Genomic DNA, 20,069 nt, shown 5'->3' with positions numbered 1-20,069 from the left:
CAAAGACTCCGCGGTAGGACACGTATCTTTCTAACAAGATCATCCAATTCTATATTACTTTAACACGCTCAATCACTACTTATAGCATAACGCCACATATACGGACGCCTTTGGAGTGTATCACTTATGCTTTATTCAAAGCACAACGCCACATGTACGGACGTCTTTGGAGTGAAATCACTTATGCTTTATCACATACCACAAGTAATACAAGCAACTCATATACGCATGTTCATAACTATCTTAAAGATCAAAATACGATTACTTCTAATCAAACGATAAGTACGTAAGGATGAACTACATATAATTAGGAGTAGTAGATAGGGATAATCTACCGTTCTTCTCGGCGGTAGTCGGCTACGGAAAGTACGTCGGTGGTCGGGCGGAGTAACTTCCTACGGTAGGCCTCCGGTAGTTTCGAAAGAGAAAGGTTTCTCTCGAAACTTCTACTTGACTATTACTACTACTACTTTTGGATCGAGAGGGTGGTCGAGTGGCGGCTTAGTGGCGGCCTAGGTTGAGTTTCTTGAAGAACTCAAGAAGGACTCAAGAACAAGAAGAACAAAAGGAAGAACAAAGAAAGAACAAGGAAATTCTAGAGAGAGAAGTTGTAGAATGGGAGGTGTGTGTTCAATGCTTGGAATGGGGTCCTATTTATAGGAAAAATCTTGGCTCCCTCTCCTCTCTCAAGGCCGGCCCCCCCTCTCTCTCACCATACCTCACACTTTGACACTTGTCAAGCACTCATGGAAGGTCAAAGTCTAAACCCTAGGTTTGCATGGCTAAGTTAGGTTAAAAGGTAGGCTTGCATGGCTAGATTGTACCAATGATGGGATTTATGGAAGATTTGTTTGGAGATTTGGAGACAAGAGCACAAGATTTTGTGCTAAACAAATATAGAAGTACAATGGAGGTTAATGGAGGGCTAGTTCCTTAGCTAGGAAGGAAGATTCACCAAGGATTTGAAAGATGTAGGAAAGTCAAGTCAAGGTACAACCCATCTTCTTCTCTCTCTCTCTCTCTCTCTCTCTCTCTCCCTCTCTCTCTCGGGTCTCTCTCCCTCTCTCTCTCGGCAATCTCTCTCTCTCTCTCTCTCTCTCTCTCTCTCTCTCTCTCTCCCTAGTACATACACACACACACATATATATATAGATATATAACAAGAAAGAATAAGGAAGTACAAAGTACAAAGATTCTCAAAATCAAATACCCAATAAAGAAATCCAATTAGGCACATGCCACAAAAAATAAATAAACTAGGGTACTTTGTAATCTAGGAAGATCAACTCTCCAATAAATAAATCCAATTGGGTACAAAACCCCAATACAAAATAATAACAAAGTACTTAGGAGAATATTAGGCTTTAAAGGCTACAAGGCTACTAAGTACTTTTGTACTAAAATAAAAATACTTCATCACATGGGTTTTTAAGAAAAAGACTAGTTTAATAGATTCATGTACTTGGTTGAAAGTAAAGGATAATAAGGTAAGAGTACTTTAAATATTAAACTAAGTCTTTGAAAAAGACTACATGTCCTTTTTATTATTACACATGCTTATATATAAATGTACTTACCAAATAAAATAAAGGAAAGGCTTTTGTCTAATGGGTAAAGATTACCCTAACAATCATTGTCCAATGGACAATAGTTACTAGGGTACTTTTATTGGAAAAAAATAATCAAAAGTACTTTTCAAAATAATTATAAAAGTCTATTCAAGTACTTTGCTCAAAACCCCTTTAATATAAAGAATTGGGTTTCTATTATCCAATGGATAATAGTTCCCCTAACTTTTATTGTCCAATGGACAAAGAATAAAACCAAATTAATAAAAAGAAATAAATAAGTAATTTCTAGGGTTTGAAAAGTTTGACTAGTCACATCAACTTTATTGGAAGGTTCCCTAGTCACATCGGTACTTTATTTGGTCAAAAGTCTCTATTATCCAATGGTCACTAACTTCCCTAACGGTTATTACCCAATGGATAATAGTTTCCCTTGCGGTTAATAACCATTGGACAAAAGAGTACAAGTACCTTTTATAAAAATAAAATTTTGAAAAGACTACATGTACTTTTATAATAAAAAGTTTTATTATCCAATGGACAAAATTTACCCTTGCGGTTATTAACCAATGGATAATGGAGGGGTGGAAGAATCCCCAATAAACAAAGAATAAATGTACTTTGCACATGTTTTTATAAACCATTAAAATACTATATCTTGTACTTTACCAAAATATTTAAATGGAAGCCTATTGTCCAATGGATAAAGATTACCCTAACCATTATGGACCAATGGGTAATGGCAAAGGTTCAAAAGGTCCAAAGGGTTCAAAAGGTCCCACTAGTAACTAGGTAAGTTGGTTGCTCGGTTCCTCCAAGTAGTCGGTTGGAAATTAACTAAATTGGTCACGTTGGATTTCTAGTCGAGAGCAAAATTTTAACTACGACGAAAATTAACAAGCAATCATATAGCAACTCAAGAGAAAATAAGTAATTCAAATAAAATTCAAATATTTAACGAAATTTTTTTACAGACCAAAATTCAGGGTCGTTACATATCTTATATACTTCCCCAAGGTCTAAACGTCCTTACTGAAAATTAAAGCGTTAATGAGCCAGAAAGGACTCTTACTATAAATAGGCTAACATGCCTTATCTTGTTAGTAAAGCTGCCTTTTACCTTTATTGAGGAGATATAAAAAACAAACTAACTTACAAATAAAGTGGCAATAGAGCTTAGATTGGGAGCGATCATGGGTTGAAGTCTCTTTGTTTTCTGTTTGCATTCCTTGTTTGTAATATGTTTCTTCTCTTCGTATTGTGTTTTGCTTTATCTATGACTAGCGCATGCCCGTGCCTGAAGGCACGGCTTGAAGAATGCGGCATTATAACTAACTTTGCGTGTCTTTAGCAAGTTGTGGACAACTGCCCGTGCTTACACACACCCGCATAACTTTATCCCAACACAACCGATTCCTAATTAGTGGGGACCACATCTAGTAATCTAGAATTCAACAATTCCATGGAGAGTCAGGCACACTTGAAACAAAATAAATTACAAACGTCCAAACGTAATGTGATTGCATGTCCAATAAATCATATACAATAGTAATTACAAAACCAAACTTAGTACCAGTGAGCGACTCATCTCCGTCCTCTAACCTATTAAACACAGTTAACCGTAATACATTTCAAACCTCAATTTATCATGACTTACATCCGAATCTTCCTTCATATTCTAACCCACATCATCCCATTCAAATCCCTATTCACTACTTACCATAATCAAATCCCCTATTCTCATCTCCCTCTAGCAATAGTAGGAGGAACTCATGTCTCGCAATATTTTTGCATGGAAACTGGAATCCATTGCATGTGATCCTTATGCACCCGCCCACCTCAATCGTCATATTTTCCCGTAACTCTCCCATGCATTTTTTACCATCTACAACACCAACCCCTGCTTCATATAAACCTGATAAAAAGCAAATTACCAAAACTACGAAATGCTGAAAGCCATGTAAGAAAACAACTCCGTCCTAACGAACAGTCTAATTACTTATACGGTTCCAAAATCCTCAGCAAGACATGGGCACAAAACAAAATAAAATTTTGAATTCAACAAACTATAACTTCAAAAAGAGTCGTCTCGATATATACTTACATTAAGAGGTGTTTCTTTGACAAATCCTCCAAAGCTAGATCGTCATATCTGTTTATTCCACCAAAGTCATGATCGACAAAACAACCCTCCTAACAACGGACTACTTCTCAAAATGGGTAGAAGCCGAGCCTCTGGTGACAATCTCAGAGGCTGACGTTCGGAGACTTTTCTAGAGAAACATTGTTACAAGGTTCGGCGTCCCTTACGCCATCGTATCAGACAACGGGACCCAATTCGTCAGCAAGGACCTCACCAGCCTCTGCGCTGAATTTAGGATAGGCTTTTTCAACTCTACCCTAGCTTATCCCCATGGGAATGGCCAAGCCGAGGCCACAAACAAGACCGTCTGTGTCGGGATCAAGCGTCGGCTAAACTCCAAAAGAGGAAGGTGGGCTGAGGAGTTACCACACGTTCTATGGGCTTACCGTTCTACACCAAGGCGCTCCACTGGCCAGACACCCTTTTCAATGGCATTCGGAATGGAGGCCGTAATACCTCTGGAGTCAAAGTTTCCAACTCTCAGAACAGAAACATTCGACGCCAAAACAAACGAAGAAGTCGTGGAGCAAGAACTCATCTTGGCTGAGGAAAAGCGTGACGACGCTCACCTAAAGCTCGCCGAATACCAGCAGCAAGTGGCTAAGGGATACAACCGAAGTGTGCGAACTAAAACCTTCAAGCCAGATGATTTGGTTTGGCGAAAAGTTGTGCAAGCAAGTAAGAAAACGAAATTCAAACCCAACTGGGAGGGACCTTTCCATGTTGTCAAGATTGCTAGTGAAGGTGCTTACATGCTAGAGGACATGAATGGGAAAGTCCTTACCAACCCGTGGAATGCACAGAATCTGAAGAAGGCATACATGTGATCAACCTTTTCCAGATTCACTTTTTGCTCGGCCACGAACTATCATCAGCTACACTTTGATTTATTCACTTTACTTAATTCTAAGTATGGCTTCGGCCCCTCAGTTTTCATTTCTCTCATGTACTCCCAACGTTTCTCAATACAAAGAAGAATCTTACTTGGCAATTGATGTCTTCTGCAATTTTTAGCTTGTTTTCATTACCATAATTCACCCATGGCAAACTCTGCCAACCACAAACGTTGACTTCGGTCACACCCATAAATGGCTTTCATGCCATTGCTTCGGCCACTATTACTGCCCCAAGAAGCAAAAATAGGACATATGGTCCACCGAGCCTAAGACACACATTACGGCTAGAATTTAGGCTTCGGTTCGGCTTGGCAAGACACTAAGGTCGGCCACAGCTCGGTTACACTCATGTTTCGGTGAGCAAGCCACCCACAAATATTTAACAGCTTAAGTCCTTAATACCTTGGCTAGGGGCTGGCACTTGGCCGACTCCCAACCACAGGTAGAGGGCAACTATCGAACTTTTGTTTCCAGCTACTCTATCCAACCTGGAACATTAGCCGAGGATACAATTTCAAGCTCGCCAATATATCAACGATTGTTCAACCATTCTACTTTGGTTAAGGCTCGTCACTTACACAACTTTCTATATTTGTTTTGTTCAACCAGCCGAACCTAAATCAAAGTGGGGACTACGGATTACAACCATTCAAACAAGCAAGCATACCAAACCAAAAGCATGAAAGAAACCAACAAAAGAGCTGAAACTTTAAGTCATTACAAGAAGGGGACCAAATTAAAAGCATCCATTCATTCAGAAGAAGAAAGAGTGTTGCAGAATATCCCTAAGCTGGGAGGTATGGCGTAGTAAATCGTTTGATACCGACCCCCCACAAATTATTACATCTGGAACCGCAAAATCCAAGCTCAGATCCGTCCAGTTCAACAAAAGTAGATATTCAAACAAAAAATTCACACTTGTCAAAAAAAATAAATAAATAAATAATTCACAGACTAGAAAGGAAAGGATTAATCTTCTGCTCAAACTCGAATAGTATCCTCAGCAGCAAGCAACGTCAGCACTGACCTCGGCATTTATATCAACATTCATTTGCTCCTGCTCATCGTCCTCGGCCACCTTCTCAGCATCCTCGACCACCTTCTCATGCCCGACCTTAACAGTTTTTTGCCCATCGGCCCCATCTTCACCGTCGGCGTCATCCCTAGAGACATCTTCAATGTCTTCTTCACTCTCGAGGAAATCCTCGAGAGGAAGTGGTGCACACTCCTCATCTATATCTGGCAAGACAAGTTCGGGAACGACAGTTGCTGGAATTGACGTGTACAAGTTCGAATCAGACTCCAGCTGAAAAGCGTTGGCAGCAGCAGCCACGCCATCCTTGTAACCTTTCCTGTAAGCCACATGCACCCTCTTCTCCACCTCTTCGTTTACCATCTTTCGAGCATCTCTCATATATTCGGCCCCGACTCTATCAAACCCAGCCTGATAGGCCTTTTCATCAACTTCTTTCATTTTCCTCTTCTCCCTCCTCAACACCTTGCCAAGCTCATGTTCGGCCTTCTTCGCTTTCCATTAGCCTCATCTCTCCTTCTCTAATTCGGCCACCTGAACCTTCGCCGCCTTTAGGCTAGTCTTTAGTGACCTCACCTGATGGCGTTTGGTCTTGAGGTCATCGCAATAACGGGACCTCTCGGTGGCAACAAGCTCGGCCTTGCTAGATGCTTGAAGAATAGCCTGAGCCGCATGTACAACGAGGAAGATTCAAGCTCGGGAAAAGAAAATGACTTAAGGACCGAAGTTGGGATTTAACAAACCTGCACAAAGTAAGCACTCGCATGTATCAGGCTCGACTGTAGGTCCTCTGGCACTTTCTCCATATCCCTTGGCAGAGCAACAACTCGAAGCATCGCAATGGCCAGGCCATGTTCAAGCTTGACACTATCTTCAATGTTCACCACCCTCCTGTCGACTAAAGCGAATGAAGGAGCAAACTCCTGGATGACGACATGGCCAGCCGAGCCAAACTATTCTTGAACGTCCTTCAAGCCACTTGCAGACGAAGACTCGGTCTTGTCCTTCTTTGACAGACGTGGGGTCGGCGGCTTTGAGGGAAAAAAAGTCATGTGTTACCTTCTGCCTTTTTTCAGCAGGCTCGGGCGTGTCTGACGTGTCCTTCCGAGCCAAAGAACCATCCCTTATGTTCAACCAAACCACGTTCCTCCTCCCCATCTTTTCTCCGAATTCAGGTACAAGGGTCTGGAGGGGAACGTTGATACCCAGGTAGTTGGCCTTCTGACTTTCTTGGAACCAGAATTCTTCTGGCTTCCTGAATGTTGGAAATTTAACCCTCAGCTTCTTTCCCCTTTTGTTCGACTCGGGCTGCTTGTTCTTCCCTGGTTGCCCTCCTCCCTTCTTGTAGCCACCAACTTTCTTGCTCGGCCCGGACTCTTTCTCTCTCCTTTTGAGCTTACCCTTGTACGATGGGACGTAACCATGTAGCATCGGCGCGTCCCTGACAGCTTGGGACAATAGAATATCTATGTGCTTTTCAACGGTCAGCGATTGCTGGGTCTTCGTTATGGATCGGTGATCTGCAATGAACAAGGGGCAATCAACATTGTAAAACAAGCTATGCGAGAACAAAATAAGGCTCGGCAACGGCAGAATAAAAGAAATCTACCTCGAAAATCTTTTATCTTCGGCATAGCGTACCGACGGTTGATTTGGTTGCCAAACTCATAGTTGCCGTTTACTTCAACGTAAAAGTTTGCTCACTTATCAGTGTCGGGCAACCTGTCTATTAATGGCGTCTTGTCCCTACGAGTTGACAAATATCTACGCTCAGTCTGACCATGCCTAGACATAATGTAAGTGTGAAAGAGGTCGGCAATGGTGAACTCCAGATCGTGAAGTTCTTTCAGTGCAATCACTAACATCACAATCCTATAGCTATTGATTGCGAAGTAGTGAGGAACTAAACTAAATTGAGCCAACAGTTTCCTTAAGAATGGGTGAAGCAGGAACCGAAGACCAGCTTCACAAATTGCCATCAGTGGAACTATAATATGCTCGGGATGGTGCTCCCTCTTATCCCTAATACGATTGCTGGCCACCTGGCTAACAACATCATCGGGAATATTATAGTCTCGGCAAAACTTCTCGTATTCGCCAAGCTCCCCATTGAAGAAATGAGCATGGGGACAAACTTGGCCCCTCTCATAGAGGTCGGCGACCTCTCTATCCTCGGAAGGCACTTCAGAATGCCCATATCGTGCAGAGGAAGTAGCTTCGGCTTGAGGATTGAATTTGGATTCAGCCTTGGCCGCTAGTTGAGGCTCGGCCTCGGAATGAGTCGATGACGTGAATGAGATTTCGGGCTCGGTGTTGAACTCGTCCCCGCCGTATTCATAATCACGTTCAGCGTTTGAGTCACTGGTGTCGGCTGACATATTCGAAGCAATTGAAGAGACTTGACGTCGGCTTATATGCCTTTCCAAATACTCTCGGATTGTCAGGTCTCTGGAGTCGTCTCCTGAGCTTTTAGAGTTGGAAGAGATGACTATAACTGGGTGAGCTAGACCTATCAACACAGGAAAAATAGTGAGAAACCTTTTCGTCGACAACAGACGAGGATCTCCCTACGCTCGGCTACCCTACTAGCCCACCATGTTTTCACTTTTTTAAGACTCAAGCTTGGGAAACTCTGAGACTTAAGTCATGGGTCTCGGCCTTACTCAGTGTCGGCCAAACCCAACCAGCATCAAAGTTGGGGCTCGTAAGAACAAGTTGAACACAGGGATGAACAATGATGTTCATCCCTAAGGGCGTACCATTCATACAAAACCAAAAACGCCAAGAAACCCAAGAAAACAGAGGGAAAAAGTGTATAAAAGCTACAGAAATGAAAAGAAGAGTGATTATCGAACACACACCTGGAAATTTCATCAAGATCTAATGATGAATCCACTGAGAATCGAGATTGGAAGATGAACGAACGCTAGAGAAAGCTCTAGTGATGGAGGTCTAGAGAGAGAGAGCATGTGGCTTGTCTCTCTCCTCTCACCGTCCCTTATATAGAGCTAAGGTTGGAAATCGAGTTTCCCGCCCATTCTAACACCGCCGAACAAGCAACAAATCGACACTTGACACGTGGCATTGATAGGACAACCTGGCAGAACTCCTCCATGCTCCTAGTGTACTTTCAGTCAGCCGTGCCCAAGTAGTTAGTGACACCTGGCATTCTCCCATTGGTATTTGGCCCTGGCGATTGCTGCTACCTCAAGGATAAGGGTGAATGAGGCTCAGCATCATTGATTCACGTTCGACAATCATCTGGTTCGGCCAAGATTCAACATCAATCCCTACCACACACTGTCTGCACCTGTCTTGAATAAACAAGTCCAGGTCTATCTGTTGCCGTGCTTGAACCGGGGCTCAACTTTAGGCCGAGGCCCATTCGTCAACATTATATTCATCCTAAGTTCGGTGACAGGGTACCTCAGGCTTGGCCACCTCAGGGAAGAAGTCCCGTTGGCATGTTCTTATAAGTTGCTTAATGGGCTCGGCCAACTACAGTAACGCGTGCTTCTTCACGTCCAGAAACGGTTACGCCAAAGGATAATCATGAGCGCACATGGAACGTGCCAGCTCATACCTAAACGGTTACCAGATCTATTCGGTGACGTCACAATGATGTCACTTGGCTTGTGTAAGGCACATGCCCGTACTTGGAGATCAAGTCGAGGAGACTCTATAAATATTGAGTGAGGACGACCCTAAGAGGTAGAGACTATCCCATACTCAAAACCCTGGTTCTCTTTCTCTGCACCATTCTCATCTTGGGGTGAGCAAGTGCGGTTCCCACTTCGACAGAGAGGGATGTGTACGGGCCGCTCCGAAGACAGGTAAAACATCTTGGGGTTAATGGCTGAGGTATTTCTTCAAGGATTTGCCCCCTCCGGGAACTATGCCTCCAGCGGGGCAGGCGACAGAGTTCAATGGGAAGATGCTTGATTCTGACCTTCACCTTGCAGGTTTTCTCGTTTATTGGCTGTCCTTCTTTGTGATTGCGGATTTCCTTACGAGGGACCGAACCATATGATCTTCCCCCTTGCGGTGAGCCTCGCGAGGGGGAACTTTGTTCTACTCAGGCCCTTCTTCTTGGGCTCGTTGTTCCATCGTCTAGACCAAGTTCATGCTAATATAGAAAGATCCATGGGGCGCTATGATATGGTATAGGTGGTACACACACAGTTCCTTATGGCCTTCTTTTTCGAGCACTTTCCCAGTCTCGCGCCTTCCCCTGTGGATATTAATAGAGGTGATGAGCCCTGACCCCGGATCATGCGGTGGAGAGGGGTTAGCTCGACCAAGTCCTGGGGGAAGCACATAGATGATTTCAACCAGTTCTTTCCGCGTCCTTATGCTGAGCCTGTGGCTGGTGCCTTTTTTACCATTTTCTTCTCGAAGGACAAACACGTCGTGGACTTTCGGACCGAGGGTGTTATAGTCCCTGCCTTTGCTCTTTCTGCCTTTGCCGCCACTTGCTCGTGTTCCCTTCTTGCGTTATGCGCAGAAGGGGCACATTTTGTGTTGTACTGCCCCGACAGGGTAGCGAGGCAATTCGGCTATGACCAAGGCATGCCGAGTCCAACGCCGCTGTTGAAGAGTTACATTGAGAGTATCTGCCGCTTCACTAGGGCTTATGTGGAGGAGTTGTCGGCGGGGTATGAAATTGTGACATTTTTGAAGAACAGCAGGGAGACCGTCTTTACGGTTAACAACTGTTTGGCTTAGTCCCCCAAATTAGACTCGTTCATCAACTATGCGCGTGGTAACCCCGTAGTTCCAGATGTCTCTGACATTTACCATCACGACATATCTCTGGGTCTCCAAAGGCGAGGCAGTCTAGGTGGCGCAACAAAAGTAGTTATTGGGCTCCGTCGGATCCTACTTCCGCGGCCACCAGGGGTATTACCATCGCGGAACCAATTTTGACCATACTTCCACCGAGGGTGACTCGTGCTAAGGCTAAGGAGCATGCCTCTTCGCACAGGAAATCAGCTAAGACGGCTGCGGAAGGTATGTCTTTTGAACAATATTTCTTCATTCGTCTCTTTAGCAACATTCATCATTGTCATTTTCTGTAACTTGTAGACACCCCAATTTGGCCTGACGATTATTTCAAGTCCTACCTTGGGAACCATCTTGATGATGAATGGATACAATGATTACTGATTGACTTCTTGTGAACCTTAGGACTTATGGTGATAACTTTTAGCCACTTAGAAAACCGAATCCAGAGTCAAAAAGCCTTTCAGACAGAAATACAGTATCTCGAGAAAATCTATCTTTCGGCCGTAACATTGATCTCATGGCCTCAATTACATTCTTTCACCCATGAAGCATGTTGCTTGAAAATCTCCCTAAGAGATTGATCCTTCAGCCGCCAGGTCTATCCTTCGGCCGCTTAATCATTTCCTCGGCCGCCATATCCTTTAACCGGCCACCAGATCGTCTATTTCCAGATTCTAGAATGTTCTGTCATACATTTGATTCGATCCTCAAAACCCTAGCAGCCTTTCTCCGATGCGTTCGGGCTACGCAGTAGATTGCGTCTAGAGATTTTTTTACCCTAGAATTTCTTTTTGATTCACGCCATTTGATTGGCCGGAGTGAGTCACCAATTGCCTATATAAAGGGCCCTTAGGGTTCCGAAATTGATATATCAATTCACCCTCTCTAGCCATAAAACTCTACAAATATACTCTCTCACATCCCCTCTAAAAAAGCCCTAACCTCCCGAAGGCAGCCACGATCCAACGATCCAAACCTCGAAGTTCAAACCTTAACCCTAGGGTTTTCCGAGAAGCGAATCAGTCAATCCCCTCTAATCCAAAGCAATCAAGCAACTGAGGGATCAAGGTGGTGAGGCCCAGGGGCCTATGGTTTGATCTCTTTTACGTTTTTTGTGCATTAATCATAGTGTTTTAACTCTCTGTTAATTGTTTAGTCTGGTGTGAGGAAGAACATCGGCTGGGTCTTCCATCCATCGGTCGGTACATCAAACTAGGAGGATCACTCGGCCGTGACATCTATTCACCAACCGCGGGATCCATGTCCCTAGGACAGATTTGTTTCATTATGCTTTTCTGATGCATGCTTTCAATTATTGTCTCAGCTCACCATTAACTATGTAAAATCTAATTAAATAGATTACTTGTTTAGAATTGAATAAAGCAAGCATCAATCATGTGTCAAACAATTATGGGCTAGTCTTATGGTTGGGCAAAGAGGGGTGCCTAACACATTCCCCTTATTTTACTTTTGGCTCCTGCACCTAGAATCTCTACTTATTTTTCCTAGTTTTATAAACTAGGTGGCGACCCTATTTTGATGATAACCGCTATCGTGTGGCAATGTTCCTAGCCATGGGAATATCCACGATCTTGGTTTATGAAGCAAACAACCAAACAAACAGCAACGATCAATCTCTATGGCGATGCCCCGCTTTGGGAGGTGTATACAATTTTTGGCGACTCCACTCGGGAAATTGAGAGCCATAACCAGAAAGTTCGACATAAGACTAATACATGCTTTATCTAATTCTTCTATCATTTGCGTCGAGCGGGCAACCTCGTTGAGTTCACCTAATATCCCGGCATGTCACGGGCTATGTTAGGGGTTCCAGCAAACTCCACAGTCACTTATCAAAAAAGGAATCATCTGATTACCGACTATGATGGGCTGGTGAAAGGATTGGTGCTTTTTTGACAATGGAGCACCTTTGAGACTACCCAAACCTTATATGTGTTAGAAAGCCATAGAACTTATCAAAATAAGACAGGAACCCACAGGATAAGGAATTTTCCTGCATTTTACTTTGAAGTTCTTTCTCATACCTCGTATCATTTGTTGTTGTAACATCTCTTTCTGTGCGGAAGGGTTGGGATTTCAGCCCAAATCCTAACCCTATACAGCCCAGTACTGATTTATAGGTATTTTACTTTCAAGCAAGTATAATAGGTAAGCCAAGAAAGCAACCACAGCCAATGTTATACTCTTACAACACCCGAAACCACACCAAACAGAGGCCTCTGCAGCCATCCCGCCTGTCATCCTCGCCTATCAACACACCCTCACCGCAACTGTCCCAATCACTTCCTGGGACTTCGTGGTCATCTTCTTGGCAAACCCAATCATCTACCAACCCCCAAGCTTCACCAAGCTATCCTCCCTCTCCCATTTCAAGAATGGCAGACAATGATGCCACTATTGCTGAACTTCAAGCTCAAATCACTTATTTATTAGCCGAGAAAGCAGCAAGAGATGCTGAAGACAAGAAAGACGAGGAAGAAGCAGAGAATCCTCATAAAATAGTATTGGCGAAAAATCCTGAATTGACCAAGTAAGTCAAGGAGATCAAACACGGCTTGGCCCGTTCCTAGGGGGACCAAATTCTAGATTTTGAAGGGCTTTGCATTTTTCCTAATTCTCAACTGCCTGAAAAGTTCAAGATGCAGAACATTGAGAAGTTCAATGGAACTGGCAACCCTACCAGTCATGTCCGCCATGTTATCAATACCTTGAAGCCAATGGGCTTGAATGATGAGCTCAATGCTCAGTTATTCCAACGAACTCTTACTGGAAGCGCTCTCGACTGGTTCCTCACCTTGGAATTTGTGCATTATCATACTTGGCCAGAAATTGCCAATGCTTTTGTCTAGCAATATGCATACAATGTCCAAATTGAGTTAACCACTCGAAATTTGGAGATGACAAAGAAAAAGCCAAGTGAAGACTTTGCGAGCTTCGTGGCAAGATGGAGAGAAAAGGCCGCCAGGATGAAGAACTGTCCCTCTGAGAAAGATCAAGTGAGAATAGTCGTCAGGAATTTGCAATCCAAGTATCTTAAGCATAACTATACTCAAGCTATCACTGATTTCAAGCGCCTGCATGCTACTGGGCTGCAAGTTGAAGAAGGAATCAAGCTGGGGCTCATTGGGAAAGAAGAAACTCCTTTTCCACCCAAGAAAACCTTCCCTACTCGTACTTCTCATACCTTTGTAAAAGCCCTTGACCCAGCCTCACCACAAGAGCATTTCCAAGCTAGCTCATCTAGGAACTCAAATCGCCCCCGCCGCAATTTTGACCCTCTCTATATGACCTCATCCCAAGCCTTAGCCATTCTGAGCCTTCAAGGGCATCTCAAGCCCTTGAACAATCCACCTCCTCAGCCACCTTATGGCCCAAGTTATGATGCCAATAAACAGTGTGCTTATCACCAGCACCCTGGACATGAGACAAACCGCTGCATGCGTCTTCGTCATGACATCCAAGATCTCATCAATAGCCAAGCTATAAAACAACCCAAGCCTAATGTGCAAACCAACCCACTCCCCATTCACAATGCTGAACTACCACCTCGAAACATCAATCCTATAAGCCTCTCCAACAACTCCACATATAATCCTACCCAATACATCATCTCAAATACCCAAGTCAAACCATCCTTGACCCCCCCTGAGGATGATAAGTGTATTGTGATGTAAGAAAAATTTCATTCCCCTTACATATATACAATTGATGATGGGGATTGGTGGTTGGAAATGGGCCAAGCCCTGCCAAGTGATTGGGAAATTGGAAGGATTGAGCCTGCTGATCCTTGGGGCATTTAGGAAGAAGAGATAGGTCATCTCACCAGAAGTGGAAGAGTGTACAAACCTCCCAAGCTTAGTGGAGAAAGTTCGACCTCAACCCGAGTAATGGAAGAAGAAGAAGAGGAAGACAGGGTACTGAGGCAATTGAAGAAAATCAAAGCTGACATCTCCATCTGGGGATTGCTCATGTCCTCTTACGAATATCGTAATTCCTTCGTCAAGACCTTCGGAAAAGCCAAAGCTCCCATCGATATCACTCTTGAAAATTTGGTGGGCCTTATAATGGTGTAAGGAGGTATTCCTGAATAGCTACAAATAGGACCCGAACACGTGATACGTTTAGAATAAGACAAGACAAGTCGCTGTGCAATACGGTGGTCGGCAATGAGGACCGGCGACATGAGAAGTCATTGGTGCAGGAAGTCTGTACGGTGTCAAGGTCCAGCAAACATGAGAAGTTGTTGGACCAAGAGATTGATATAGGTACAGTGACATGTGAAGTCATTGGTCCAAGTAGTCTATTCGGCAACGAGAGGGCCGAACGGGAGGAGAACTCTGTGGAAAGTAGCCCTAGATGCAATGAACGCTGTGAAAAGTTCCAAAACAGTGTAATTCCATAAAGGAATAGGATCCCGAGAATATAGGATCTGGAAAAGATACCCAACGGGAATGGGATGTTTGGCTAGCTATGGAAAGGAGTCCTAAAAGGACTCCTTAATGAGTTGATAAGGGAACAAGAATCCAAGATATCATGGGTTTCCTGTACGAGGTAGAACCTAAGGCAGCAGGGATGCTTGGGCAGCAAGCATACATATGCCTATATAAACAGGGTTAACCTAGAGGTAAAAGGTACACAATACGTTGCATTCATACCATTTTCCTATTGATAATTAGGATTTTCTGCTAGTACGTGATACTAACTTAGGCATCGGAGGGCCTTTGCCACGAGAGGCAAAGGTGCGCTCACCTCTTATCTGTTTTGTAGATTAGAGTTCAGACGGTGTGATAGGGTTCCAGCAAGGAGTCACGTGTAGCCGTTACATTTTTGTGCTGTTCAAAGCCTTTTTTGTTTTTCGCTACTTACAATTGGCGCCGTCTGTGGGAAACGAAAGAGTTCTTTTTGAAAAATGACAATGGTGGAAGAAAATCCAACGACACCGCTCGACCCAAAGAATCAAGTAGGTGGGGGAGGTGATAAATCCCCACCAGGGGCTCCGAGAAAGCCCGAAGGCAAACATGGGCAGAAGGTGACAAGTAAGGGTAACCCCCTGACCGTTCTAGATAGCTCCAAGAATAGGGAGGGCAGGACGGCAACGGAGTCCACACGGAGGAGTAAATCCCGCCGTGAAAGGGAATCGGTTGCACACTCAAGAAGCATGCACAACAGTGAAGATATCCTCGACAAAAAGAGGTAGGAAATCGAGGAGTTTGCTCGTTTGATCAAGAAACAAGAGCACGAGATTCGAGAGTTGGAACGGATCTGAGAACATCCTGAGGACTTTAGACTTTCATGAAGAAATTCCAGGGGAGACAGACATGCTATGGTGGAGTACAAAAAGGCTCCTTCACAAAGAAGAAGGAGCAGAAGTCCTACTCCTAGGCGAAATAGGGCTTCTCCACGAAAAAAGAGGAGCAGAAGTAAAAGTCGAACACTAGAGCGGCAGAGGACTTCTTCATGAAAAAGGAGCAGAAGCCGAAATCCCTCTCCCGAGGAAGAAGGGACCAGAAAGCATCACAGGGATAGGTACGAGATTCCGATTGGGAAAGGAGTGCTCCCAAACAGATGAAGGAACATGAAGAGGGCACCATGTCTGCACGAGAAGTAGCATGAAACGCCCTCAGCAATATAGCATTCCCCCCTTTGCAAAGAGGTTGCAAGAGGCAAGGTTGCCGAGCAGGGTGAAGCACGGTACGTTCATCCTCTATGAAACAAATACAGATCCCGTGGCACACATACAGCATTACCAGCAGGCAATGTTCATGCACAACGGGGATGATGCAATCATGTGCAAGATGTTCCCATCGAGTTTAGGAAAGGTGGCTCTGTCCTGGTTCCATAAGCTAGGCCCGCGCTCCATACGAGGATGGGGGCAATTGGCCGAGGAATTCACTGCTCGGTTCCTGACGAGCAGGAAAATGCCAAAGACGTTTGAGAGCCTCTCCGTTATGAAACAGGGGGAGAACGAGCCGATCAAGGACTATGCAAAGAAGTACTGGGAAACTTTCAACGAGATTGAAAGTTGCAACAAGGAGTATGCAATAGCCACGTTCAAGACTGGGTTACCTATTCGGGGGGAGCTGCGTAAATCATTGAATATGAGTCCAATAGGAACACTGGCAAAATTAATGGAAAGGATTAAGTAACATGCCAGGAACGAGGATGACATACTCAGGGAGGATGGCAAGGTGGTTGTCGAGCAAGCCAAGGCGCCTATAAAGAAAGTAGCTAAGCCAGAACCCAAAACTTACAAAGAAAGGAAGAACTATGGGCAGGCTAAGAAAGAGCCATACAATGAGAAGCATGCCCCGGACCCCAAGTCTTTCTTTTTAGTTACCACAGTTTGGAAAGAACCAATCTATCAGATTCTTTATCGAATAAAGAACCGCCCGTATTTCAAGTGGCCCCCAAGGCTAGAAGGGGATAAAGATGCAAATAGAGCTACGAGTTAGCATTACAGTTATCACAAAGATTGGGGTCACATGACAGAAGATTGTGAGATGTTCAAGCAGCACCTCGATGACTTAGTTTCACGAGGTTATCTGAAAGAGTTCATTCAGGAAGAGCAAAAAGGTGCAGAGAAAGCAATGGAGTTGGATTACGAGCAGAATCCAAGGGGCGTAATCCATATGATACATGGATTACCCGCACCTTATACAAGAAATGAGGTGAGGTTGCTCCAGTTGGGGAAAAAACGAGGACGTGAAGAAGAAGCATGCAACGAGGGCATAGTCTTCACGGATAAGGACCTGGGAGGAGCCCAAGTGCCACATAATGATGCCTTGGTCATAACCCTATGAATTGGGGAGTATGACATGGAGAGGATTTTGGTGGACTCAGGAAGTTGCACGGAAGTACTGTATTACGATGCATTTAAAAAGTTGGGACTGACACAGGCAGACTTGGTGCTGTCAATAGCTCCTTTGGTCGTATTCAGTACAGGAGTAGTCTGGCCATTGGGCAAGGTAACTCTTCCTGTTTGGGCAGGAACAGTGGTGCTGCGAACCGACTTCCTGGTGGTGGATGTACCATCTTCCTATAACGCGATTATAGGAAGAACATGGTTGCACAAGATGAGGGCAGTTTCCTCTACTTACCATCAGATTGTGAGGTTTCCCGAATCTAATGGCATTGAGAGGATCAGGGGAAATCAAAAGGTTGCCCAACAGTATTTGGTTTCTATAATCAAAAAGGCACCCAAAGCAAAATTGGTCCAAGCCATCAGGTTCCAGACCAGCCGACCATCGAGGATGTCGGAGGAAACCCAGCCGAGAAAGTGGTGGAAGGCTTGAAAAAGATTCAGATCAAAGAGACTGATCCAGAGAGGTATTTCCTAATTGGGGAAAACCTGAAGAAGGAAGAAGAAAAAGAGTTGGTGGGATTCCTCAAGGAGCACGTTGATGTGTTTGCTTGGGTACCCGAAGAAATGCCTGGGGTGGATGCAAACATGATTTGTCACCACTTGAATGTGAATCCACAACATAAGCCCGTGATGTAGAATAAGAGAAGATCAGCCGTATAGCACATAGACGTTGTTATCGAGGATGTTGACCGTTTGCTTGAAGCAAAGGCTATACGAGAAGTTTATTACCCAGAGTGGTTGTCTAACACTGTGGTAGTAAAGAAGAAGAACGGGAAGTGGCGTGTCTGCGTCGACTTCACTGATTTGAACAAAGCCTGTCTTAGGGACAGTTTCCCTCTCCCAAGAATAGATCAGCTGGTGGATACAACAGCTGGGTATGGGCGAATGAGTTTCCTTGATGCTTATCGAGGATATCACCAGATTGCCATGTACAGGCCCGATCAGGAGAAGACTTCTTTTATCACACCAAGAGGGCTGTATTGTTACAGTATCATGCCTTTTGGTCTGAGGAATGCCGGTGCAACATATCATAGGTTAGCAACGATTATGCTAAAAAAATTGCTCGGCAAGACTATGGAGGTGTACATAGATGATATGGTGGTCAAAAGCAAAGAGAGGCAGGACCAAATAGCTGATTTAAAGGAAGCCTTTGAGATTCTAAGAGAGTACAAGCTGAAGCTCAATGCCTCGAAGTGTGCTTATGGAAGTTCTTGGGCCATCTTGTGACCATACAAGGGATAGAGGCAAATCCCGATCAAATAATGGCCTTGCAGAGGCTCCAAAGTCCTAGGATCATGAAGGAGGTCCAAAGACTGACGCGGATGGCAACAGCCCTAAACAGATTCATCAGCCGGTCCAGCGACAAGTGTAGGCCCTTCTTTCAGCTGCTAAAGAAGAGGGAAGGATACAAATGGGGAGCAGAGTGCAAACAAGCGTTCCAAGACCTGAAGAAGTACTTAGCAATAGCCCCACTCTTGTCCACTACTGATCCGGGTGAGTCTTTAACTCTGTATTTAACAGTGTCTGAGCATGCCGTCAATGCAGTTTTATTAAGAGATAAGAAATCAGATCAAATCCCTGTAGATTATATTAGCAAGACATTGCTAGATACATAAACGAGATATCTGCCCCTTAAGAAATTGGTCCTGGCACTAAGGACAGCAGCAAGAATGTTGCCTCATTATTTCCAGAGTCATAGAATTGTGGTTTACACAGAGTTTTCGTTGAAATCATTGCTACGAAAGGCAGATTTCTAGGGGCGAATCTCAACTTGGACGGTGGAGCTAAGCCCATACGATATTGATTATCAGTCGCGCACCGCAATAAAGGGACAAGTGTTGGCAGACTTTGTGGCAGAATTCTCTCCAACAGTAGCTCCTCAACCTCCTACAAGAAAGGAGCGAGCAGCTGAGCCACCAGCCAGGAAGGGAAAGGGTCCTGCCGAACAAGATCCTCTGGAGTGGAAATTGTTCGTTGATGGTTCCGCATGTAACACTGGTTCCGGGATTGGAGTTGTGCTCTTTCCTCCTGAGGGAGTAATGTTAGAGCTTTCTGTTCGGTTGGGTTTCAGTGCATCTAACAATGTGGCGGAGTATGAGGCACTCCTAGCAGGTTTGAGAAGTGCAAAGACCCTGAAGGTAAAGAGAATAAGGGTGTACTATGATTCCTAACTTGTGGTGAACCAGCTGTCCGGGGAATACGAAGACCAGAATGAAAAGATGGCAGCCTACGCGGAGGATGCCAAGGATCTGCTCGATACTTTTAAGAAGGTGTGCATTGAGCAGATAAGTTCTAGGTGGAACGCACATGCAGATTCACTAACTTGGTTGGCTGCAGCTGTGCCAACAGAGTTAAAGAGAAGAGTGGCAGTGGATTATCTTGTTGAGCCGAGCATTGGAAGGAGCGTGGAATTGGTCTTAGACATGACCCAAGGACCAAGTTGGATGGATCCAATAGTGGAGTTCTTATGAGATGGGACACTCCCCCCGGATAAAAAGGAGGCTCACAAGATAAAGACAAAATCTTCATGGTTTTGGCTTTCACCTGAAGGAAAGTTGTACAGAAAGTCCTTCACTAGACCATACTTACTTTTTGTGCACCCCGAGATGGTGTTGCTCCACGAAATCCATGAGGGGACGTGTGGAAGCCATGCTGGGGGCAGGTCCATTGCCCACCGAGCAATCACCCAAGGTTATTGGTGGCCCCACATGCAGGAAGATGCAAAGGTATATGCAAAAATTTGTAAGAAATGTCAGAAATT

At 44.4% G+C, this 20,069-nt stretch overlaps 1 protein-coding gene across 1 annotated transcript; it reads left to right on the top strand.

The window, feature by feature from the left end:
• The first annotated feature begins 15,361 nt into the window (after positions 1 to 15,361).
• LOC131302985 (uncharacterized) lies at positions 15,362 to 15,907 on the top strand. The gene is made up of 2 exons (XM_058329778.1): positions 15,362 to 15,639; positions 15,754 to 15,907. Exons 1-2 carry the CDS (start codon positions 15,362 to 15,364, stop codon positions 15,905 to 15,907), a joined length of 432 nt encoding a protein of 143 aa, XP_058185761.1.
• Positions 15,908 to 20,069: the final 4,162 nt, after the last annotated feature.

The sequence above is a fragment of the Rhododendron vialii genome, chromosome 10a, assembly GCF_030253575.1.
Source record: "Rhododendron vialii isolate Sample 1 chromosome 10a, ASM3025357v1".
NCBI classification, from domain to species: Eukaryota; Viridiplantae; Streptophyta; class Magnoliopsida; order Ericales; family Ericaceae; genus Rhododendron; species Rhododendron vialii.
The sequence above is the reverse complement of the archived record's forward strand: the minus strand, read 5'-3'. Positions and strand labels throughout refer to the sequence as shown.

Bases quoted from the DNA above. Each gene is read 5' to 3' on its own strand.
- LOC131302985 (XM_058329778.1), top strand. From the start codon at position 15,362: ATGGTGGAAGAAAATCCAACGACACCGCTCGACCCAAAGAATCAAGTA. The intron at 15,640-15,753 runs GTAGGAAATCGA...AAGAAATTCCAG, and splicing joins GATATCCTCGACAAAAAGAG to GGGAGACAGACATGCTATGG.